This window comes from Mauremys reevesii, linkage group 2 (genome assembly GCF_016161935.1).
Source record: "Mauremys reevesii isolate NIE-2019 linkage group 2, ASM1616193v1, whole genome shotgun sequence".
Classification (NCBI taxonomy): Eukaryota; Metazoa; Chordata; order Testudines; family Geoemydidae; genus Mauremys; species Mauremys reevesii.
In genome coordinates this window covers 103,527,180-103,548,163 of record NC_052624.1, presented here as the reverse complement: position 1 = coordinate 103,548,163, position 20,984 = coordinate 103,527,180, and the positions used below count along the sequence as shown (strand labels likewise).

Here is a 20,984-nt window from a genome sequence, read left to right as displayed (position 1 = left end):
TGTGAGTCTCTCCTGTGTGAGTGGAAAATGGGTAAGGGACTGTCTAAATATTCCACCTTACCCCCTAAGGGTGCCCCAGCATATTACATGTACGTACATTATGGTCCTAAAACCTGCAGGTATTTAAATGATTGGAATCTGTATACGCGTGAAAATTCATTTAAACAATGCCCATTAGAAGGTACCTTCAATCTAGATAAGATCATATATCTCAGTGGAGCTTTAATCACAAAGAAAAACCTCTGTCACAGTGTGAGCAATTTGTCTAGGAACGGGTTAATTTGAAATTCGGCTTAGCCCTGAGATAAAGGAGAAGTTGTTTTGTCTTCAAGGTCATGAATTAGTGCGGACTATGCTAAGTGCAAAGAAAAACTGCTTTCAGCCCCAGCTGCTTGTGGAAAATAGAGGCACTACAAGTTACAGAATTGGAATTATATTTGCAAAGCTTAACTTCCCAGTGAGACATGTGTGAGTATTAAAGTGGTTTAAGGCTTGGGGCATTCATATTTTTCCTGAGTGATGTGGGAGTGTTCCCAATACTCTCCATTGTTGTTTTATTATTTTTAATGAAGCTTTAAAATTTGGATATATGGTGTGATTTCTCTATCTACCCCCCCAGTCCTGCAATGTCAGTTTAATCACCTGACATAAGGGATAATTGGTAACAGAAATTTGTATGGTTAAAGGTGAGCTCTAATAGAATAAGGAAACACTATTTGGTTTTGGTGCACTATTTAGCTTTGGCTCTGTTTTGTTTAACCGGTTACTGATGTTTTTCTGCTCTGTTCATTTGGGCGTTAGGTGTGTGAGCGGAACTGAACTTCTCGTTCGTAATTCCTCAGGGTGGAAGCCATGTGTGCGATGAAGCTCTGAGGTTGTCCTGAGATTTTTACAGTCCCGCCCCCCCGTGGCGGACAATATAATAGTAGTAGAAAAATTTGGCTTAGACTGTAATTTTCTTTGCTTTTTGTGTAATTTTCTTTTCTGTTTAAGTGTCAGCAGACAAATGGGTGGGTCTCTGGGTAGACCCCCTAAAGGGGTTTGGATTGTGTGTTAAGTAAATGGCCTTTACGCAATGGCCATGTATTTTTGCCCAGGTGGCAAGCCTTACTAGGGAGGACTCAGGTAGTCTTGTGAGTAGAAATGTTTTGGGGACAAGACCAGAAGGGTGGGGGCTAGTTGAGTAGCCCACCCTCCTAGCTAAGAACTGGTTGTGGAACAAGCTCGTGTCCATGGACGGGACGATTCAGTGAGGAAAAAAGGATCGGGCTCAAATGGGAAGGCAACAGACAAAGAGATTTGGAAAACAGGTTGGAAACTTTTGAGGGTGTAGTGGAAAGAAGAAGTAAGTGAATATAAGCATGAGGATTTCAAATACTCAGAAGGATATTTGGAATGGTGATTTGCATTGGTAAAGTGGCTGTTGGAAGGAAAAAGCAATTGATTTTTAAGGGAAAATGAAAAATTGACTCTGTGTTTGCTGGGGGGAACAGCACTTGAACTTTGTGAAAATGCTAAAGAGAACAGTTTTTTGGTGTCTTTGACATGTTTGTGAATGAATTCAGGCAAAGAAATTATTAGATTGCACTCATTTGGCTATGAACGATTTTGTTAAATCAGTTGAAGAATGTATACAGTGCTATGTAATGAAATTTTATTAGGCCCTACAGGCACTATACGTGGGGATGTTTTCTTTCAGTGTTTAAAAGCAGGAGTTAACAGTAAAAAAAAAAAAAAAAGCAAGCCGGAGAGCATCTGTGTTAATGCAAATTAACTAACTGATAAGGTAGAGGCCGCTGAACCAGGGCTGTCTAAGAAGCACATACGAGAAAATATGGGGTAATTCCTCTGTTTTGCCTACAATCAACAAGAGTATTTGTATATTTTAAGTATTTAACTGCCCCGAAGGGGTGGACCTCTGTTTTTGTCTTTCAGATAATCAAAGAACATTAATGCCAGCTGCACAGCATTCAACGTACTATGATTTACTGGCAGTTACAATTATGTTGTGTGTTCTATGTTCTGTTTTGTGGTGTTTTGTCTCATGGAAAAAAAATTGTTGTGTTTAATATTTTCATGAGATGGTCTGATTTGACATCAAGCGAAAATGTTGCATTGCAATGCAGATACTTGTTTTGTTCAACTTAGAATACAAAGTGTTTAGTTATATCAGAAAAATGTGATATACTAAAGTCTAATACATTTTCTTCAGTAAGAGAAAGAAACTACATTGGCCAAATCTTTTAATTGAGAATTGTTGTTAAAATTTGCATACTGACAGTCTTTGGAAGCAAGGACATGAAAAGTTAACCCACTCCCCATATTGTACAAGGGATCCTTCTGGCTACCTCAGATTTTTAGCCAGAGGGCTGGGGATGGTGGATAGCTATTGGACTAGAAGTTATATTAAGTGAACTTCTCAAAGTGGGTGTGCTTGTCCTGGCTTGTTCTTCCAAAGTTCTGTAATAAGGTTATTTTAGTGAAAGGGTATATGTGGCATACATTGAATGATAATACTTCTGTACTGTATAACAGTACTGTTTATGTGTTCATGGTATGAAAAAGGTGTATAATTGAAGAGTAAAAGTTTCCTTTGTAGGTTAAATGGAAAAAACAACCAGAGAATGGCTAACATGCGCTGGCCCCAGTCAAAGACACCGCTTGGCTGCCTACCAAGGGAAGGGGGGGGGAATGGTTGCTGCAATTACACGAGATTGGTGTGCAGCGGCCAGCCCACTCTCCTCCTTGGGACCTTTTGTAAATATTCAGATTGATTTTATTTAAATGTCTAAATGTTGTGGTTATGAATATGTATTAGTTTTAGTTGATGTATTTACCACTTGGGTTGAAGCTTTTCCCTGCAGGACAGTAGATGTCTTTGCTTACAGATTTTGTACCACGTTTTGGCATCCCTGTGACTATCAACAGTGGTCGTGGAACTCACTTTACTGGACAGATTGTAAAGGAGTTATGTGCAACTCACTGCCTTCACCACCCAGAATCTGCTGGGACAGTGGAACGCCAGAACGGGATTTTAAAGAATAAAGTGGCCAGATGCCCTTCCTTTGGCACTGATGTGTATGAGAGCCATTCCCAATCGAACGACTGGACTTAGCCCTCATGAAATTTGACAGGACACCCAATGCTGACTACCAACTGCACCCCCACTAACCCCAGCTCAGATGGACATTCATTTGCTGGATAACATAATCCTTAAATATTGTCAGGCACTAATGAAATGTGTTAAGTCTTTTTATGCACAGGTGATGGAAGCACTACCAAAGGATCCTGTGCAACCTTGCCACTCGTTGGAACCAGGAGCCTGGGTCTACATAAAGATCCATCAGCGAAAGACTGCCTTGGCTCCATGCTGGAAAGGCCCTTTCCAAGTCCTGCTGACTACCGACACCGCTGTGCAGTGCCAAAGACTGGCTGCTTGGACCCAGGATTCTCACTGCAAAAAGACCCCTCCACGTCAGAAGACTTTTCCTATTGATGATTAGCCTATTCTTTCTTCTAGTTCTACTGTGCTTCTGGACAGCAGGGAAAAAGCTCCCTTGTCCACTGACAGACCAACTGTGCCTTTAGACTTTTCTAGAAAAAAGCACAGCTATTACAGGGTGATATGTGCTGGAAACCTCTCCCCTGTAGGATGCTAAACCTCGATTGTTTTGGGAAAGAAGAAGAAGCATTCACTCCACTGACATTGCCAAAGTCCAGAAATTCCTGGCTGAAAAGGACACTGAGAACTGACCCTGGTGAAGAAACAAAGAATTACATACTGGCAGGAGGAAATTTGTGGGACCCATGCTTGGGACTGTGGTATTAATTGGATTTTGGGGTTTATTCTACAGGCTGCGCCCTGTGTTCTGGATAAATCCTTCAGTATGTATTGCCCTCCCTAATTGGATTTTACCTGACATTGCCCTTATCCAGTTTTCTACATACCCAGATTGCTCACAAGGGGCTACCATTAGATTAGCACAACAAAAAGGCCTGGGTTATTTCCTCTGGACAAAAAGGGAATTGACCAGATCCCTGTGGGCTGGGGCTAATAGTGTAGTAGCCATTTGGACTACTCTTCCAGGCCAAGAACATGATAAGAAATTGGGGCAACTAGAAAAGGCCACTAGTCTTATTTTTGAAGCTCAGCTATCTTCAGTACAGGCTGGAGTTGGTGAGTTACATGTCATTTCCACCCTTAGTTCTATGACCCAGAAGTTACTGACAGAGATGGTATTGAATATCACTGGGGCTGGGAAGGCATTGCAGTGGGATCTGGACTAGACTTGGCCCACTGCCCTTCCAGACATGTCAGGAGTACCATCTGATCTGTGGTCATGAAGACATACTTGGAAACTTTCTGGATGGAAGTGTGGACATTCACAGTGCTCCTTCCAAGCATATGGACCGGTTAGGGTGGGTGTGGGCTCCCACATACCGAATCCTGCTGGGTCCATGGGGAGGATGCCTGTGGGACTGTAATTGTTTACCGAGACATCTGGGGAAATTAGACCACCTGGTATCTCCAACTGATTTCTAGACAGTACCCCTAGAATGACACCTGACATTTTGGATAAGAATAGAGAGTCAATGGACATTTTGGCCGTTAGAACCACCACAGCTCAGTGTATCTATAAACTGAAGCTAGGGGAAGTTGTCACTGTTTATGACGATATTTGTTGAGAGGGTGGAGGTCAAGGAACTACCCTGACGGGACACCCATTTTTTTCAAGCTAATGATAGCTGTGTGTGCGTTAATGCCACCACTTTACAAGATATACATATTGATTTTACCACTGCTGCAGGCAATTATATCATTTACTGGCCTGCAGATAGAATGCAGATAGAATATTGCAAGTAGCTTTTAGATTTTAGGTATATTTTGATTGGACTAGAATGGTGCCTGATCAGTTTCAAAATTTGCTTTCATTGTTACCAATGAAAAGCGAGAACTGAGTTTTTCTTCGACATTCTTTATAGCCAACTTGTGCACATGCACCGACGCAGCCCCATTTTCATAAGGGTGCTCTCTCTTTTTTAACGCCCAATTTGCACCTGCACAGTTTACATTCCTATTTTTGTACCTACAGTTCGACTGAAGGTGCCGATCTGATACCCATGCCTCTTCCTGACTATAGGAACAAATCAAATAGCCGGCAATGCAAGTACTCTAGTTCATTTTCAGTTCATCTGTGGTACAAGATCTGGGTGCATATTACACCAGTAGAATAGAGACCAAGCCTCAACCCTTTTTAAAATGTACTCCATGATTCCTAAAGGCAGGGGTTCATACCTGAGATGCTTCAACCTAAAGAGGGGTTGCAAACAGAGACCAGAGGGCTACAAACACCCTGTCTTTCACATATTTCTGAATGGGATGTGAGACCCAGAGTGCTCCCAATATGGAAAGGGGATGGTGATATGGATAAGGCTAAGAACTCTTACTTTTGGTACACAATTTTATCTCGGTGTGTGAATAAAGTCCCATATCTATGTATTTGCCATATCCTTTGTTTTCAGAACCTCATTTGTTTCCAAACAAGGTTCACAATAGTTAGAGTGAAAAGACCTATTAGATCAGCCCTGCCAAATTTTAATCATCCATTTGCCTGTAGCAATTCTTTTATGGTTGACTAAAATATGAATATCCTTATAATTATCATTGTTGTCATGATCAGGCTGAGGGAATAAGTTCTGTGCCTGGTTTGGTGATTTTTCATGGTTTTATAAGGCTGCATGAAGTCATGCAAGGGCAGGATATGGCCCCCTTAGAGGACTGTTCTACTAGGTATAATTAGGTTGGCCATCTCTATGATATCCGAGTGCTTCCTATAAAACATAAATACAAAAAAAAATCTCTTTTCTAGCTGTAGCAGCAGGAATGTACCAACGTTATTGTTGGAGATACATATAATATGGATGCAGATGTGTTTTTAAAAGCCTACTCATAATATAGTATTTGCTCTCCTTTCTTGCAAGCTTTGATGAGCAGTGCAATAGTTACCAAAATTGACATTTGAAGTTCTGTTGCTGGCCTCTAAGTTAGTCTGAGAGCTAGGCAAATTTCCCACCAAAATTCGATGAACAATGAATGGCCTTTTTTCTGCAAGTCATTTGAAGTTTTCCATTTAAAAAAAAATAAATTTAACTGAATGAAGTTTTTCCTTTTTTAGGAGAAAAAGCACCTAGGCTTTAACTTGTCTAACTTAGCATATGTTAAAGTATACACTGCTTGTTCTACACTACGCTCTTTAAAGGTATTAAAACATGTTTCCTTATGCCTAATAACAAACCTTTAAATGTTAGTCTATCCAAAGCCTAAGTGAGAGGCTCTAGGTATAAATCTGATCACAAATCAGCTTAACAGCAAACTTAAAACTACTCAATATGGATGGATATGCCACTGTATGTTTATATTAGTAATGGGAAGTTTTGGAAGGTCTCATCAGATTTACACCCAAAATGTAGGCTGCTTCTCCTTACATGAACCTTTTAAAGTCTGCAAATTGCAAATAGAAATCCTGCCAGATTTCCTGTACTTCCCATTTCAAGTTAAGCTGTTCTTTCAGTATTCTGGCCTTTCTCATTGTATTTTACCACTTAGTTTCCTGTCCCAGGCAGAAACAGGAAGGTTGGAGGCATGGGTAATTTGGGGTGAGGGGGAAATAACCAGACTCTTTCAGACTTCAAAAAATGTTTGAATGTGTTATGGGCAAAAGTTCATTAGGTTGGTTCTTTTTTTAAATCTTTCCCTAGTTTGCATCTATATGTCTATTACTCCCAACGTGGATTACTAGGTGACGATTAAATGTGCGTGTTCTATTGATAGATATTTTTATTAGAGTACAGGCACAATGCACACTGTGATTATATGTTGGTAAATTTGTGAGAGCATAAATTGGTGTAATTTATTGACTAAGGCAAACCAGAAGGACAAGGTTGTAGAAGGGAAGCAACCAATAGTAAGAAGGATGTTCTTTGGCTTAAGGCACTGGACTGGGATTCAAGACATTTGGGTTCCGTTCCTGGCCCTGCCACAGACTTCCTGTGAGACCTGGGAATAATTAATCACTTTGGGCCTCAATTCTTCAGCTACACCGTAGGAATAATATTACTTCCTTTGTCTACCATATATATTTAGACTGTAAACTCTCCAGTGCATGGACTGTCTCTCACTATGTGTGTATATACAGCACCTAGCACAAAGGGGCCCCCATTTTCATTGGGACCTGTATATGTTTATATCGATCAGAATAACAGTAATATACAAGATAAAGCAGCCCCCACACTTTAGCTTACACTCTCCTGTTGGTTGCTTTCACTCCACATTTTCACTCCTCTCAGGGGAAGTTACAATAGCTTACATTCACCCACTTATATCTTCCTGCTAATGCGAAACTTCCTCCATTATTTACATCACATCTGCATTTGGCCCATTGTGTTCATAGTGCTGCAGACAGTTTAGAAGAGAGAGACGCACACACTCAGGGAAGCTGACTTTGAGTGTTTAGCATGACCCTGGAAGAGAAGGGCCTATGAGAAAATCACCAGCCTGTGATAGCACCAGTAACTTATCCTTAAATCACATTCTGAGCTCAGTTATACCAGCATAAATCAGAATGAATTTCGTTGACTTCAGTAGAGCTATTATAGATTGACACCTGCGTAGCTGAAATTAGCGTTTGGAGATATATGTGGAATCAAAATCCCTGGTGCAAACTCCCATAAACTCTGGAACCATCTTGCATCCAGAACGACACACTGCAATTCAGTTGTTGGGTAGGTATTGATTAGAAGGCTGCAATTATGTGTGGGTATTCAGAAGTCCTAAATCACCAGAGTTCTTTCTATTCCGTGAGGTCTTTGTGGCTTGCTGTTTCTCAGTTGGTAATTGTCTTTGCTGGAAAATTTGATTTTAAAGTTTTGCCTTTTGTTTTTCTCTTCAGTTTTGTGCAACACTCGGAACCACACCTTGTTGCTCCTTTGACAGACTGTTAGAACTGGGTCCTATTTGTAAGTCATTCCCTGTTGCTTCTCTCTAAAATTTAAATATAAGGTACAGTCTCTTGCTGATTCATTTCCTGGGTGTTATGCAATGTCGGTGTCCATTGGCAATAATTCTGTCTATAAATCTTTCACTTGCAGTTATTTTCTAATATTGCTTCAAGCAGCAAACTTGTACTTTTAGGCCAGATCACTAAAGGGTAAGAAAGAGGGCCATAGCTTTAAAGTTTTGTTTTTAAAAAACCCTCCTTGGTGGCAACATATTTTAGGACCACAAAATGCTTATGTGCTTGACTTTGTGGCTCCTTTCTTTGGTCTGTTCTGCATGAGTCAGAAAAGTTCCACCTGAAGCAGACTGGAAAAAACGCTGAACTCTGTGTCCTTCCCTGTGCTTCTCTGTCACTTTGCATCACTCAAGACACACAGGTGAATGAGGTGAGACATAAGGGTGGATTTAAGTGGCAGGCCGCAACTTTAGTAACTTATCACTGTTATCTGTCCTGTCTCCCATATACCAGGTATTTACATGGGTCCAATGCAGGATTACAGGGCTCCCACCATATAGCCCAACTGCCTCAGCCTACCTCTAAGAGTCAGCTCACTTTGCTAAATCCCCTCACCCTGCCTCCTGTGAGGGGGATACAGCATACCAAAAGAGGGACCTCATTCCTCAAAGACTTCGCCTCCCCTTTTCCCAAGGCCTAAGGTCCACCAGTGAAATCACAGATCTATTTCACTCCTGGGAGCTGGCTCTTTTGGCCTCTTACTTGCACAAGCCGCAAGTTGCAACAAGCTAAACAGTCGCACAAGTTATTGCTATTAAATTCTAAGTTCTATTCTATTTAGCCTTAGCATCCTAATAAACACAGCTCCTATAATACAGGGAGGGAGGATGAGGCACTAAAAATGGAGCAAGAGGCTCCAAAAACTTCAGTCCAGGGTTTAAATGAACAGTATTGCCAATATCAGGAGATCAAAAGTCATGAGTCGGACCCCCCATTCCCAAAAATCATGAGATTGGCCCAAAAGTCATGAGACTTTTTAAAGAAAAAGATTCTATTGTGTTTTCTCAGTCTGTCTTCTGAGTTTCTTTACTTTCTCTGCCTGACCCCAGTATCTGCAAAACAATTTATTGGATAAAATGATTTTGGCCCTTGCTGCAGGAGCTCTTACTCCCCTATTTGTTCATCCCCTGCCCACTAATTAATCCTGTCCACAAGTTTCCCCCTCTGTTCAGCCCCACCACGTTGGTTTACCCCAGCCCCCATCAATTCAGCCCTTCCATCAGTCCCCATCCCCATGGTACAGCCCTACCCTCCAAGCCTCATCTCTGTTCCTCCTGGGGTTCTTGCCCCCCCTCCGCTCCCAGGCATGGGGGACTGCAACAGGGTCCCCACTCCCTATTCTCAGGCTGGGAGGCAGATCTAGGGGTCTTTTCCCCTCCCTCTACTCCTTTCCAGGCCGGGTGCTTCACGGGGGGTGGGAGGGAGAGGAGCAGATGCACCATCCTGTCCATATTTCTCACAGGCGGGGAAGGGGAAGAGGGAGTGGAGTTGTTCTCAGGTGCTAGGCTCTTTCCTATCTCCTCCCCTCCTATGAGGATGGTGAGAGGAGGGGAGAGACTCTGCCAGCTTCCACCTGTGTGGAGGATGAAGCTTCTTGCATCATCTCAAGACAGGCTCTGGCACCCCTGAAATCCCTTCACTCGTGATAAAATCATAAGAGTTGGCAATACTGGATTAATGAAAGTGGGGAGTAAGGAGCCATCTGGCTCCCATCTTCTTCTGCCTGGCCAACAGGAGGCAGAAAGCTTATAGAGGAGGGGCCATTCCTGCATTCCTCCAGCATGTGCTCCCCACTTTTTCCTCAGAGGCTGTCCTCCTCCTTACAGGTCCATTCAAGTTTTCCACCGTTGAACAATGTGGATGGCATTTTTCGTCTCTTTGCTTCCCGCCACTATAGAGACGAAAGAAGTAAGAAACAAAGGGACAGAAGTATTTTCCTTGCCCCTCCTCCCACTTACCCACTAGGGGCTAGAACAGGAGGGGTTGCACTGACTAGACTGAATCATTGATTCCTATTGCAAGATTGTTACCTGACAAATTATGAACAACTTTGGCCTTGAACAGTGGTTGGTATGAAACACGTGCTCACTGCATAATCAGAGTGACATACAGGTATAGATTGCACTTGGGATAGCAATATGTCTAGAACAAACATTTTGTAGTTATAAAAAACCCTGAATGCTTTGATGGTTGCAGTTTTTCATTTCACAATTTTGGGCATCTTCAAAGAAGTTTTTGGGGCACAGGGACATTGTATGAAAAAACAGAACTGTCCTGGTAAAACTAGGATGAGATTTGCTGTGTTGTGAATTCATCTGGAGGAAAAACAGAAAGTGTGTGTTGCCCTGTTTGAACGCTTGAATTGTAATAATTTGTTTCTGTGTATGTAGTACAAACAGGCTTCAGGCAGTGATGAGCTGCCAAAATATTAACAACCGGTTCCCTCTTCCTCATCCCATGAGGGGGTCATGCCCCTCCCCGGGACTCCTGCCCCATCCAACCCCCCACGTTCCTTGACAGCCCCCCCCCTCGGACCTCTGCCCCATCCACCCCCCTTCCCTGTCCCCTGACAGGCCCATCCAACCCCTGCTCCTCCCTGACTGCCCCCCCGGGACCCTTGCCCCCATTCAATCCCCCTGGTCCCTGCCCTCTGACTGCCCCGACACTAATCCACCCCCGCAACTCCCCTGCTTTCTTTCCAACACTCCATGCTTCCTGCCCCCTTACCGCGCTGCCTGGAGATGGGGGCCGGGCCGGGCCGGGGCCAGGTTGGGCCGCTCGGCCGGGGTTGGGACTGGAGCAGGGGCGCTCAGCCAGGGCCGGAGTCGGGCACACAGCTGGCTGGGGCTGGGCCAGAGCCGCGCCGCCTGGCCGAGTTCAGGACCGGGCCAGGCCGGAGCCGTGCGGCACCTGGAGCCCTCCTCGCCCCCCGCCCCCTCTGCCCCAGCTCACCTGCGGGAAGCCGCTGCTTCCTTCTCAGCTCTCCCAGGCTTCCCATGCGAACACCTGATTCGCAGGAAGCCAGGGAGGGGGAGGAGAAGCCTCGGGAGCGTTCACGGGAGGAGGCAGAGGTGGAGTGAGGTGAGCTGGGGCCAGGGGAAGGGCAGACAGCTGCTGGGGCTTTTGTTAAATTTAAAAGCCCTTTTCAAACCAGTTGTCTCTCGCGGGACAACCGGTTCTAAAAGGGCTTCTAAATTTAACAACCGGTTCCCGCGAACTGGTGGGAACCGGCTCCAGCTCACTGGCTTCAGGGCTTCAATCTGTTCCTAATCCTGCTCCCCTAGGCTGTTTGTCATCGTTTGCTTAACAGCTAGTAATGAGTATACTGTTCAGGAAATAGCCTGCAGACTCAATATCGTAAAATAGGGACACATCACATTGGGGTAGAATAACAAGCTGCAAATGTGGAGCTTTTTAAAATCACTTTTGGTGAAATTGCCCTTGTGCAGAGGGGTCAAGCACAAGCCTTTGTCCTGGCCCCTCTGCACAGAGGTGAACTTCACCCTTAGAGTACATATGTATAAGTCATAAAATGAGGGACACGCCCACAGCCAGGTGAACTCAGTGCAAAACAACAATAATAATCTCAAACATTTGTTCAAATAAAAGCTGAGAATTAACGTGGACGGGATACGCAATTTTTAATGTGTTCTTTGCAAACATTTATGCAAATGAATTTTAGTTCACAAGAATCCAAATAGTTGTGTAACTAATCTTTGCATGTGAATATTGATTAGAGTGTGTGTGTGTGTGTGTGTTTATATAATGTAAAAAAAATATGCACCAGAAGTGTGTGGTGGCTGTTGTGACTGATTTTGTTGGCTTGTTTCAATGCTGTCCAGTCAGGGACTAGAAATATTACCATATGACTTACTGTCAATGAACAGTTGCATAGAGTGAACGGTGAGATCCATATTCTGAAATATTTTTGCAAAAACAACTTATTGAATAATTTAAGGTAACAGATTTGTAATACGTCAGAGTTTGCTCATGGGTAAGAACAAAGTTTAATATCCCAAAATAAATTGGATGCTGTAAATAGTTTGTTCATTCTGTTAGGACCCTGGAAACTCATATTTTATAAGAATGTATCATCTTGGAGCTCCCGCCATTGCTAAAAAGGGCCAGCAAAGTTAAAACTCGTGTTGCTATTCCAGTTACAAAAATTGAGAGCGTTCTTTATAGAAATTAATTAACATCACTAGTTTTTTTTTAAAGAAATACATAATTTATGATCAATTCAGGATGCTTAAAAATAAGATTTTGTATTGCAAGTTAATAGTAAATGGAGTGTCCAAGGGCTCGATCCTGTTAATAGAACTGTGGAGATGGGAAGGGTCTGTGTGCATGGATTCTTTAGTAGAACAGAGACCTATGTGATGTGACCTCTTAGATCTCTGTCCTAATTGAATTGATAAAATATGAATGGCAAAAAAAAACCCCAAAATGCAGGGACTGCAAATCCTCTCTAGTCACTTGGTCTAATGCAAATTAAGAAAATGTTTTAAAGAAAAAACTTGTCTTTGCTTATTTAATTTCCTTCATTTTTTTCCAGGCAATAAGGAGAATATCTGGATGCATATTGATGCAGCATATGCAGGGAGTGCTTTCATCTGCCCTGAATTCCGACATCTCCTAAATGGCGTGGAGGTTTGTGATGCTCCCCAGGGGTACCCAGGGTTGCGTGGGACTTCAGCACCACCTACCCTTACTGTGAAGCAGTCTTGTCTGTGCCTGCTGTGGATTAGCTCCCTGAAACCAACAACCTCTGGGAGTACAAACCTTCCTGGCCCCCTGCAGGCCTCGCTCTCTGTGTACAAGGCGCGATAGGCACACACCAACCCCCGAATACTCAGTTTCCAGCCCCTTATCCACTGGGCACTCACAGTATTGCCAGAGCTGCTGTTCACAAAGGACAGTACATACCAGCTTGTAAGATTCAACTGAGGACCATCACTTTGCTTAACATAGGGGTGTGTGTGTGTGTGTGTACATATATATAGTGAAAACAAGAATAAGTTTATTATCAAAGAATAGCGATTCAAGTAATAGTGAGTAAGAATATCTAAATCACTTGATAAACTGGGTGCAAGTGAACAATACACATTTGAATACGGCTAAATGTAAATGTATATATCTCGGAACAAAGAATGTAGGGCAGCCTTACAGGATGGGGGACTCTTTCCTGGGAAGCAGTGACTCTGAAAAAGATTTGGGAGTCATGGAGGATAATTAGCTGAATATGAGCTCCCAGTGTGACTCTGTGGCCAAAAGAGCTAATGAGATCCTGAGACAATTAAACAGGGGAATCTCGCATAAGAGCAGAAGGGTTATTTTACCGCTGAATTTGGCACTGGTGCGACCGCTGCTTGAATACTGTATACTGTGTTCTGTTCTGGTGCCCACAATTCAAGAAGGACATTGATAAATTGGAGAGGGTTCAGAAAAGAATCATGGGAATTATTTTGGGGAAGTTCTATGACCCTGTGTTATACAGGTGTTAAGACCAGATGATCAAAATGGTCCCTTCTGGCCTTAGAATCTATGAATATTGGAAACAAATGGTTACATGGAAAACAAAATCATAACATGCTTTCTAGACACTAAACTTGACTAACAAGTGACTTTAATCTAAAGATGTTTATCTCACCCAAAGTTCTCGCCAACGTACACCCCTTTTTTTCAAAAGCTCTATCCTCTTACTTCTTCAGAGAAGAGTGCCAGGGCATCCCTTTCCTCCCTACCCAAATATACTCAAGTAAATATTTGATATGTACCTCAAGGTAAGGTTCTCTGCCCCTGCTGTATTCACTGTCCTGTTAGTTCTGTCTTACAATCCTTCATTTACATTCAGTTCAGACTGGAGATAGAGACCCATTGTAAACAAGACAAGACTCAATTTAGATGTAAACAAATAGATGTAAACAGTGACCTGTTTTTCACTCTTCCTTGTGTCTAATACCTTGATACAGAGTTTAAGAACATATTTTCAGTGTGTATCCATAACTCCTTACATAGTATCTGTACATACATTTCACAATGATATTAATGACCAATGTGACACTGGCTTTCATTTCAGACCTCACATAACATTATTTAGTAAACCAGAATGTACTTTGTAGAATCAGGAGATTCCTGCAACCCTCCTACACACTCTCTTGTCAGCTGACAAAAAAGAAAGGCCCCATAGATTCTTAAACCTCTGCTTTCCTGTGACTGTAACTCAGAGTCCATGCTTGATCAAGATGCTGCACTTCTGTACAAAATATTGAAAGTGATGGATAGAAAGCAAACTTTGTGTAAGTCTGGCTATGCTGGCAAAGAGCATTTCCTTTCTCTGGCCCCCCAGCACTCTTCTGGCCCTGTGATATTGGAGGAGGAGGCCTAGGTTTGTGTGCCAGTGTAGTCCCTGTCCCCGTCCCACAAATGATCCCCAAATCAGCAGAAACGACTCCAAGAGTACCTGGGAGTTGCTTCTTCCCATAGTTTGGATCTTGATCAGGACATAAACTTCTTTTAAGTTCCAAGTAAGGAAGGATTATATCAAAATGTTGGATTGTTGATTCAGACCACTATCGAGACAGGGGTCAGCTGTTAAATTCAATCCAGATCCTCCCTAAGTTTAGAGAAAGGGCTGTATGTCCAGTGTTTTGGTTTTTGGGCCCATCTTAGTCATCATTCAGTAAGTTTGTCCTACAGGCTAAGCTACAAAAGGCAGCAACCTAAACTCATAACTGTGGTCTTAGGCACATTTGGGAGCAATTTGTATAAATAAGGTAACCTTAAAAGATTTGAGAATCATAGATCCATTTTTGATATGCTCCTCTTGGGAGTGAATCCTTACAGCTGCTTTTAGATCATATAATTTGCGCAAAAATGCGGAGTTGAACACAGACAAACTTGCTCCACAGAGAAGCAAAACTTAGCTTTGCCAACTCTCACAATTTTATCATATCAAAAATGGATGTAGTTTATAATGGTTATCATGTCAGGTAAAACCATTTCTGCAATTTTTACACATGCACAAAAATGTGCTGTTCAAAATACCAAGTAGCACTGAAATCAACCCAGCATGAGATGGTGACTTTTGCTTAAATATCCTGGTAGAGAACATTTTAACATCCTAATTCTATAAAGTTTAAAAAATATAACAACCACTATCTCACCTGTTTTGAAAGCAAGACATAGAAGTATTACTATATACCTCCTATAGGGCATATACCATAGGGTTCCCAACCCTCTAGGATTGTCCTGGAGTCTCCAGAAATTAAAGATTTTGTCATTTGATGAAACCTTCAGGAACACGTCCAACCAAAATTGGCAACCCTACATATAAGGCCAGACTGCGTCTGTGTCTATAACAGATGGTGTTTAATATTTGAAAATGAGTCAGTTGAAATTTTCTACCAATAACTCTCAGGTTTCTTTTTCTTTTCCTCTTACTGAGTCAGCTGTAGTTGCTTAGATAAGGGTGCTGTAATTTCCTGATGCTCCCCTCACACAGACAGATAAGTCCTTGTCTTCCACATCAATGGAGAAAATATCACCGTTTGGTAATTTAAACAGAGCAGCTCTGATAGGTAGACTAATAAAAGAGGAGGAAAAACCTAACAAATGAAGCATTTCTCTCTCATTCTTTTTTTTTTATCAGCAAATGAAGCTTGCTGTAATTTCCTGTGTGGGTTTTATTAATTATTTTTATAGGTTCCTGTAGGAAATGAATCAGCATCCATTGCACAGCCAGCAACTGTCAGTGTAGCAACTATTCAACAGCTCTGAATAGTATCCCTACCTCAGATATTAGAAGGATAAAAAACTCCTCCAACATGGGCAACCACTGCCCTTTCACCAAAGATGAGGAAGTTAATGAGAAACAAATGTGAAAAGATAGCTATTAGGTGGCGACTGGTGCTTCAAGATCCCCACTTCTCTTTTGTGTCCCTGCTGTTCAACATCAACTGCTGCCACAGGACCTAAAGGAGAAGACTTTCAACACAAATGTCCTTCATGCCTTTCACAGCATGGGAAGCTTCTGTCTTGAATACATGTAATGTGAAGTTGATATTGTCAAAAATTTAATGTGTAGCCATGCATTCTGTGTAGAACTGGTTGAAAGGGGGGGGGGGTTTGTATACATTTAGTTTAGATGAGAAATGACTCTGACTAAATGAAAAAAATTTAGGGGAAAAATGATTTTTGACCATATTTAATTCTGTGGTTAGACTGACTGAAACACAATTCTAGATCAAAATCTATTACCTGTGTGTGCGTGCACATATAAAATATATGTCTATGTTTATAATATTAATTTCTCACTCTGTGAAATAGTGAAATCTAGGAACTCTTGAGTAGAAAATGGGCTAAAAACCAAAATTTGGGATGTCTTTTGTTTATAATGAGTTTTTTTGTTTACATTGAGATGATGTTTATATATGATATATATTAAAATAAAGTTCATAAAATCTGTATTAAAAGCACATTATCAGTGGCACAAGTCAAACATTCAAGATTTAGGAGATGCCAGAAGTTAGGTTGTCCAAGCACCCTGATTTCTGCTCCCTTGTGTGTATGCATAATGGCTCTGATTCAGCAAAGTGTACTTAAGCATATGTATAACAGAGCAAGCATGTAGTCCTGTTGTAGTCCTGTTGACCCCAGAAGGCTTACATGAGGCTTACATGAGGCTGGTCCTCTGTGCGGGATGAATTTCACTCAGCATGCACATATAACTCTCATTTACTTTGGAATTTCAGGAAAGCATTTTGTTTATGTTTTAGTGCTGTCCTGAATCTGGGTGCAATTGGGAAAATGGACAGTGCTTTTATAACTTGAGGACTCTGACCCATATTTTTTCTAATTCTTCTTTTTTTTAAACCCTGTCAGTTTGCAGATTCATTTAACTTTAACCCGCACAAATGGCTCCTAGTGAATTTTGACTGCTCTGCTATGTGGTAAGTAATACAGGATTTATAAAGTTGTCAGAAATAGTGAACATTATGGTGAAGCACACTCTTTCTAAACACTTATTCCCTTTGTCACATAGAAATATGGAGTTTTCTCTAAGTGAATGATGCACAGTAGTATGATAAATTGCTTGACTGAGGTGGTAGAAAACCAGAGATGGGTCTGAGCCCTGAAGTTTGGAGCTAGACATAAAAATCCAGGAGATTCAGATCTATTCCATTTTGTGCCCATCATTTAAAGAAATGAATTGCACATTACACCAAACTTCTTTCTCCATTTTGATATGGTCTCTCTGACTGCACACTTTAAAAGCCTTTGTTTATAGAGTCTGGACTTTAGTAGAATCAGAGCAGTGCAATTCAAAAAAGCCTTTGCAAATGTTTTTCAATTATTTTCATTATTCATGTGTGAGGAGCAAGACTGTATTTTGTGTTCCAAAGAGGTGCCACAGAGAAACCTGCAAGTACGTCGGGGACACAAAGCAAAATGGCCTAAAGGAAACAATCATCATCACAAGGAGAATAATAATAATAAACAGAATACTATAAAATTCTCGTAACAGACAATCCCATAGCTAGGACTTAGAGCTTCCCATCAAAACTAAGTGTATTGCCAGCATCTCGCAGTCACCCACCATCTGAGTATATTGATTACCAAAAGAGCTGCTCAGGAAATGTTAAATATTTTCCATAAAAAAATTCAAAAGAAACTGTAAAAAAAAATCATTTTTTTTTAAAAACCATTCCGTTTTCAAAAACTGAAAAAAAAATGCCTTTCCATTTTTTGTTGAAAAACTAACATTTTCATTTTGGAAAAAGGGCCATTTTTCATTTTAAAAAAATCAGCTGAAAAATCTGGAACAGTACTAATTATTAGTACGTTCCCTCTCTCCTTTCCTTCTTTCTTATCTTCAGCATTACTAATCTGTAAAAACATGAGACTTTTGTGCCTATGGCTTCATCCCGTTACAAATGTGCACATCACCATGTAATAGGAGCTTTTCAGCTTGTAGGTTAGGGTTGCTAACTCTAAACTGTCCAGATCAGTGTCCTGCTGCAAATGTTCTTCTTTTTGGTAGGTATCAGTAGGTTATTATGATTATTCACCACTGTAGCACCTGGGAGCCCTCATCATGAACTAGGACCCCCATTGTGCTAGATGCTGTGCAAATGCAGAACAGAAACAGTCCCTGTGTCTGGTGTTTTGATTCTGCCTCATTCTTACTGGTAGTCACATCTCAATAAAGAATATTTTGTGGTTTAGGACCAAGCCCTAGAGTGTAATTATCTCATGATGAGATGTGTGTCTCTGTGTAAACATTAGAAGGGAGAAGGGCAGAATTCATTTTTTTGCTTCTCCCTCAACTCCCTTTCATGATTCAGAGAACCAAGTGTCTGAGAAGCCACTGATGGAAGTGAGGAAATGAACCAGCATACTCTTGGCTTTCTCTCTCAATTCAGTTCTCATAAATTAACGGGCTTCTTATGGCAAGAAAAAGTAATAAGAAGAAACTCAGTAGCTGCATTCATGAGCAGTTAGAGCAAACACTTTTCATTTCTTTGAAAGGAAAGTAGTGTAAATCACAAAATAATTACTAAATGGTGCAATATCTAGACATTGTTAGAGTATGAATTTGCTCTTGCTTGCGTGGACATAAATGTATGGAGTTACACCAATGTAAAACTGGTGTAAGTCAGAGGAGACTCAGGCATTTAAGAGGAGATTTTGAAAGGCACAAATGGCAGTGAGATTCCTCACTTACATTTGTGCATATCCCTTGGAAAATCTCCCCCTTCATCCCTTCCCCTCATAATTCTGTGAAGCCAAGTTAAAAGTATATTAAAAAAATTACAAAGTCATTTTTTGAATTGTATTGCTCCTACTCTGCCAAAGCCCAGATATTTAAAAATCTGTATATATGCGTGTATGCACAATTGTAAAAAATAACCTTAAAAGAATTCACTCAAAATTCCAGGCAACCTTAACTTTGTAAAGTCCAAACTCTCTTCATTTTGAATTCTTTACTTGGCAACTTTAACATTTTGAATGTAGTTTTTAAAACTGAATTTCCCAGGGGTTGTGGTGGCGGTTTATCATGATAGATAACTTCTGTGATGTAGAACAACTTTCTAGACAGCACTGGAACAGTGAACTCACACTTTGTGCACTGGTTTGTGCATAATCATATGGAATGAGATAGGGTTCCTCCCAGACTCCAGGGACATACAGTCTCAGGCCGTAGAGGTAGTTTGCAATTCACTGCGGTTGGATAAACTATACCTATTTAGTTCTCAGTCCACAGAGCAAGGTCCAAACCTGTGTGCTTAAAGTTAGGCACAAAAATAGCCTGACTTTCACAGGAATGAGAACCTGCAGTTTCTGCTGAAGTTAATGGGTGCTCAGAAGTACATACAGCCATCAGGGTCTCTCTTCAAATGCACTATCAATTAGTATTATTATTTTATTAGTCTGATTTTTTATTATTTTTTATTATTATTAAAATGATCCTGTTTGTATCAAGAAAGAGCAAAACCACTCCAGGCAGGCCAATAACACTAGCAGCAGAATACCTTCATCTTACTCCTCAGTAACACTGAATGATTCCAATGAGACCTAAATTTTTATTCTGATCATAAAAATATAGCAATGTTGGTTTCTGACCCACAGGAAAGCTTTGGGGGAAACAAACCTCCATATATGAAAGCAACTGTCTCCAGACATATAATCTTTTTATATGTGGGCAGCACTATATTCCATTATTAATCCACCTATATTTTCCCCCAATAACTTGAAAGGTTCCCTTATTGCCCTACTGGATTACCACTTTATGGTGTTGTTCACACACATTCATTATCTATGTGCTGCCAGGATGAGTTACCCTTCATAGCACTATTGTGAAGGGCTTTTTTTTGTTGTTGTTTTCTCTAGCTAATCCTTTATGTCAGTCACTTTCTCTGCCTCATCTTTCCAATGAATTACCTTTCCCATAGATCCAGTTAATTAGTCAGAAGTGGGGAAAGCACTGCTGGAACAATCCAGCGCTCCCAAATTCTTCTGCAAACAACTGCAGACGTCTCTTCTTAGAAAAGCTGTGATACTTACTGTAGTAATTTGCTCGTTTAGATTTCTCCCTCGGATTCAAATACAATGGTGTTTACATCTGTTCACATGCATGCACAGGGCCAGTTTCTTATTCTTGCCTGTCTAATCTGCCAAGGCATTTATACTGTAGTTATCACGAGTGTCTGAGCACTTCAAAACTGCAGCCTGAAACACATAGGCATCCCTATAATTTTGGTTGTGGGTCTGATCTAAAACCAGAAGGACATATTTCTGATTCCATCAGATAAAAGATCTCACAAAAGCAGCTGCTCTCATAAGATTTTGACTCTGTATGGAGGAAAATCTCGTGAGATCTGGGAAGATTTCTGCCACTTTGGGCTGAAGCTTCATCAGAATACATTGCAAGATGTTGGTGCCATTAGGGCCTCACTTCAGCAACGCACTTAAGCAACGCACTTAAGCATGTGCTTAAGTCCCACTGATTTAAAAGGGAATTAAACGTGTACTTAAAGGTAAGTTTAGGAGTAAGTGCTTTGCTGAAGAGGGGCCTGAAGCCAAGCCTGAACCCAAACCTTGAACTGCAGCCTAAACACGGTCCAGGTTTAAACCTCACCTCTCTTAAGAATGGGAATGCCACCCAATACAAAGGTGAAACATTAGATGGAAATATATTCATAAAGGCTGGGATTTTCAAAGGAGGCTGAGGGCTTCTCTACATGGCAATTTAGTGTGCAGCAAGCCAGGGTGTGATCTACAGCTCACAAGCCTGCCACACACTAACTGGCCAGTTAGACCCTGCAATCATACACTAAAAAGTCCATAATGCACTTTGACCTACTGCTGTTCCAAAGCATCAAAAGTGCACTAAGGAACTTTCAATGTGTG

General features: G+C 41.3%; 1 protein-coding gene across 8 annotated transcripts in view; it reads left to right on the top strand.

The window, feature by feature from the left end:
* The window catches only part of DDC (dopa decarboxylase), a 93,103-nt gene that overhangs the window by 43,022 nt on the left and 29,097 nt on the right, over positions 1 to 20,984 (top strand). For 6 of the 8 annotated variants that reach the window (XM_039525212.1, XM_039525214.1, XM_039525209.1 and 3 more), the window contains 3 exons: positions 7,950 to 8,016; positions 12,628 to 12,722; positions 16,956 to 17,023. In XM_039525212.1, the coding sequence (XP_039381146.1) occupies positions 7,950 to 8,016; positions 12,628 to 12,722; positions 16,956 to 17,023 (230 nt within the window). Of the gene's footprint in view, positions 1 to 7,949; positions 8,017 to 12,627; positions 12,723 to 16,955; positions 17,028 to 20,984 lie in introns of those variants that run through there. The other 2 variants (XM_039525216.1, XM_039525215.1) reach the window with 2 other exon arrangements.